Source organism: Wasmannia auropunctata, unplaced genomic scaffold (assembly GCF_000956235.1).
Source record: "Wasmannia auropunctata unplaced genomic scaffold, wasmannia.A_1.0 LD308465.1, whole genome shotgun sequence".
Classification (NCBI taxonomy): domain Eukaryota; kingdom Metazoa; phylum Arthropoda; class Insecta; order Hymenoptera; family Formicidae; genus Wasmannia; species Wasmannia auropunctata.
In genome coordinates this window covers 1-895 of record NW_012054425.1, presented here as the reverse complement: position 1 = coordinate 895, position 895 = coordinate 1, and the positions used below count along the sequence as shown (strand labels likewise).

The 895-nt window shown below is 33.0% G+C and overlaps 1 protein-coding gene across 1 annotated transcript; it reads left to right on the top strand.

The window, feature by feature from the left end:
* Positions 1–181: 181 nt before the first annotated feature.
* On the top strand, positions 182–886 carry LOC105461129 (odorant receptor 67c-like; the record flags this gene model as incomplete). Its single annotated transcript, XM_011707613.1, has 3 exons — positions 182–412; positions 531–644; positions 736–886. Coding segments are annotated over 3 exons (496 nt in total), but the record flags the coding sequence as incomplete, so codon positions are not given.
* Positions 887–895: the final 9 nt, after the last annotated feature.

The window sequence follows — 895 nt, the reverse complement described above, 5'->3', positions numbered from 1 at the left end:
TTGTCGAAATGTACATGTACTCTATATTGTTTACATTATCAAAAAATAATTTATTGATAATTTTAGCTTATACTGCTTCTCGGATTTTAAAAAGATTTTGAACAGCATAAATTTAATCTAGGCTTTAAAATATCTTTTTGCAACCTGCATTAAGGACAGTTAAAAGGAACGTATATTTTAGATATTGCATATAGGCGGTCAAATCGATATTCTTCGTGAGAGTTTAATAGAAATTTCTCCGAAGAGAGGAAAGTACAGTCCGAGTCATTTTATGATAAAAGAAATAATCCAGAAGCATCAGAAAATTATCATCTTTTCAGAGCACATCGAAAATTTGTATTCGTTTATCGCATTGATGATGTTTGTGATGGATACTCTAATTATCTGTTGCTTGGGTTTTACAATGGTCGCGGTAAGTAATTTTCGCGTGAAACAGCGATGTTGAATTTGCAAGATAGAAGAGCGCTAATTCGTACCTTTAATTATTCGTCACTTTTCCATTGCCCATAGAACGTTTATTAATATTCCAGTCTATCGGTCAACCCGATGCTCTGAAAAGTATAACCAAAAACATCTTATTTTACATTGTCGTAAATATGGAGGCGTTCGTATTTTGTTTCGCTGGGGAATATTTGAGCGCTAAGGTTAGACATTAGTATACATATATTGTTCACAATAAATAAGCAGAATATTACGTAATTGCTTTTGAAAGCAACAAGATCCATTATTCAACAGAGTAAAAGCATCGGAGATGCTGCCTACGCATCCCTCTGGTATGAATCAGATTCCTCAGACAGTCAAATTATATTGTTGTTGATAATGAGGTCGCAAAATCAATTAACCATTACAATTGGAAAGATAATGAATTTGTCTTTGGAACGATTTAGTGCTGTAA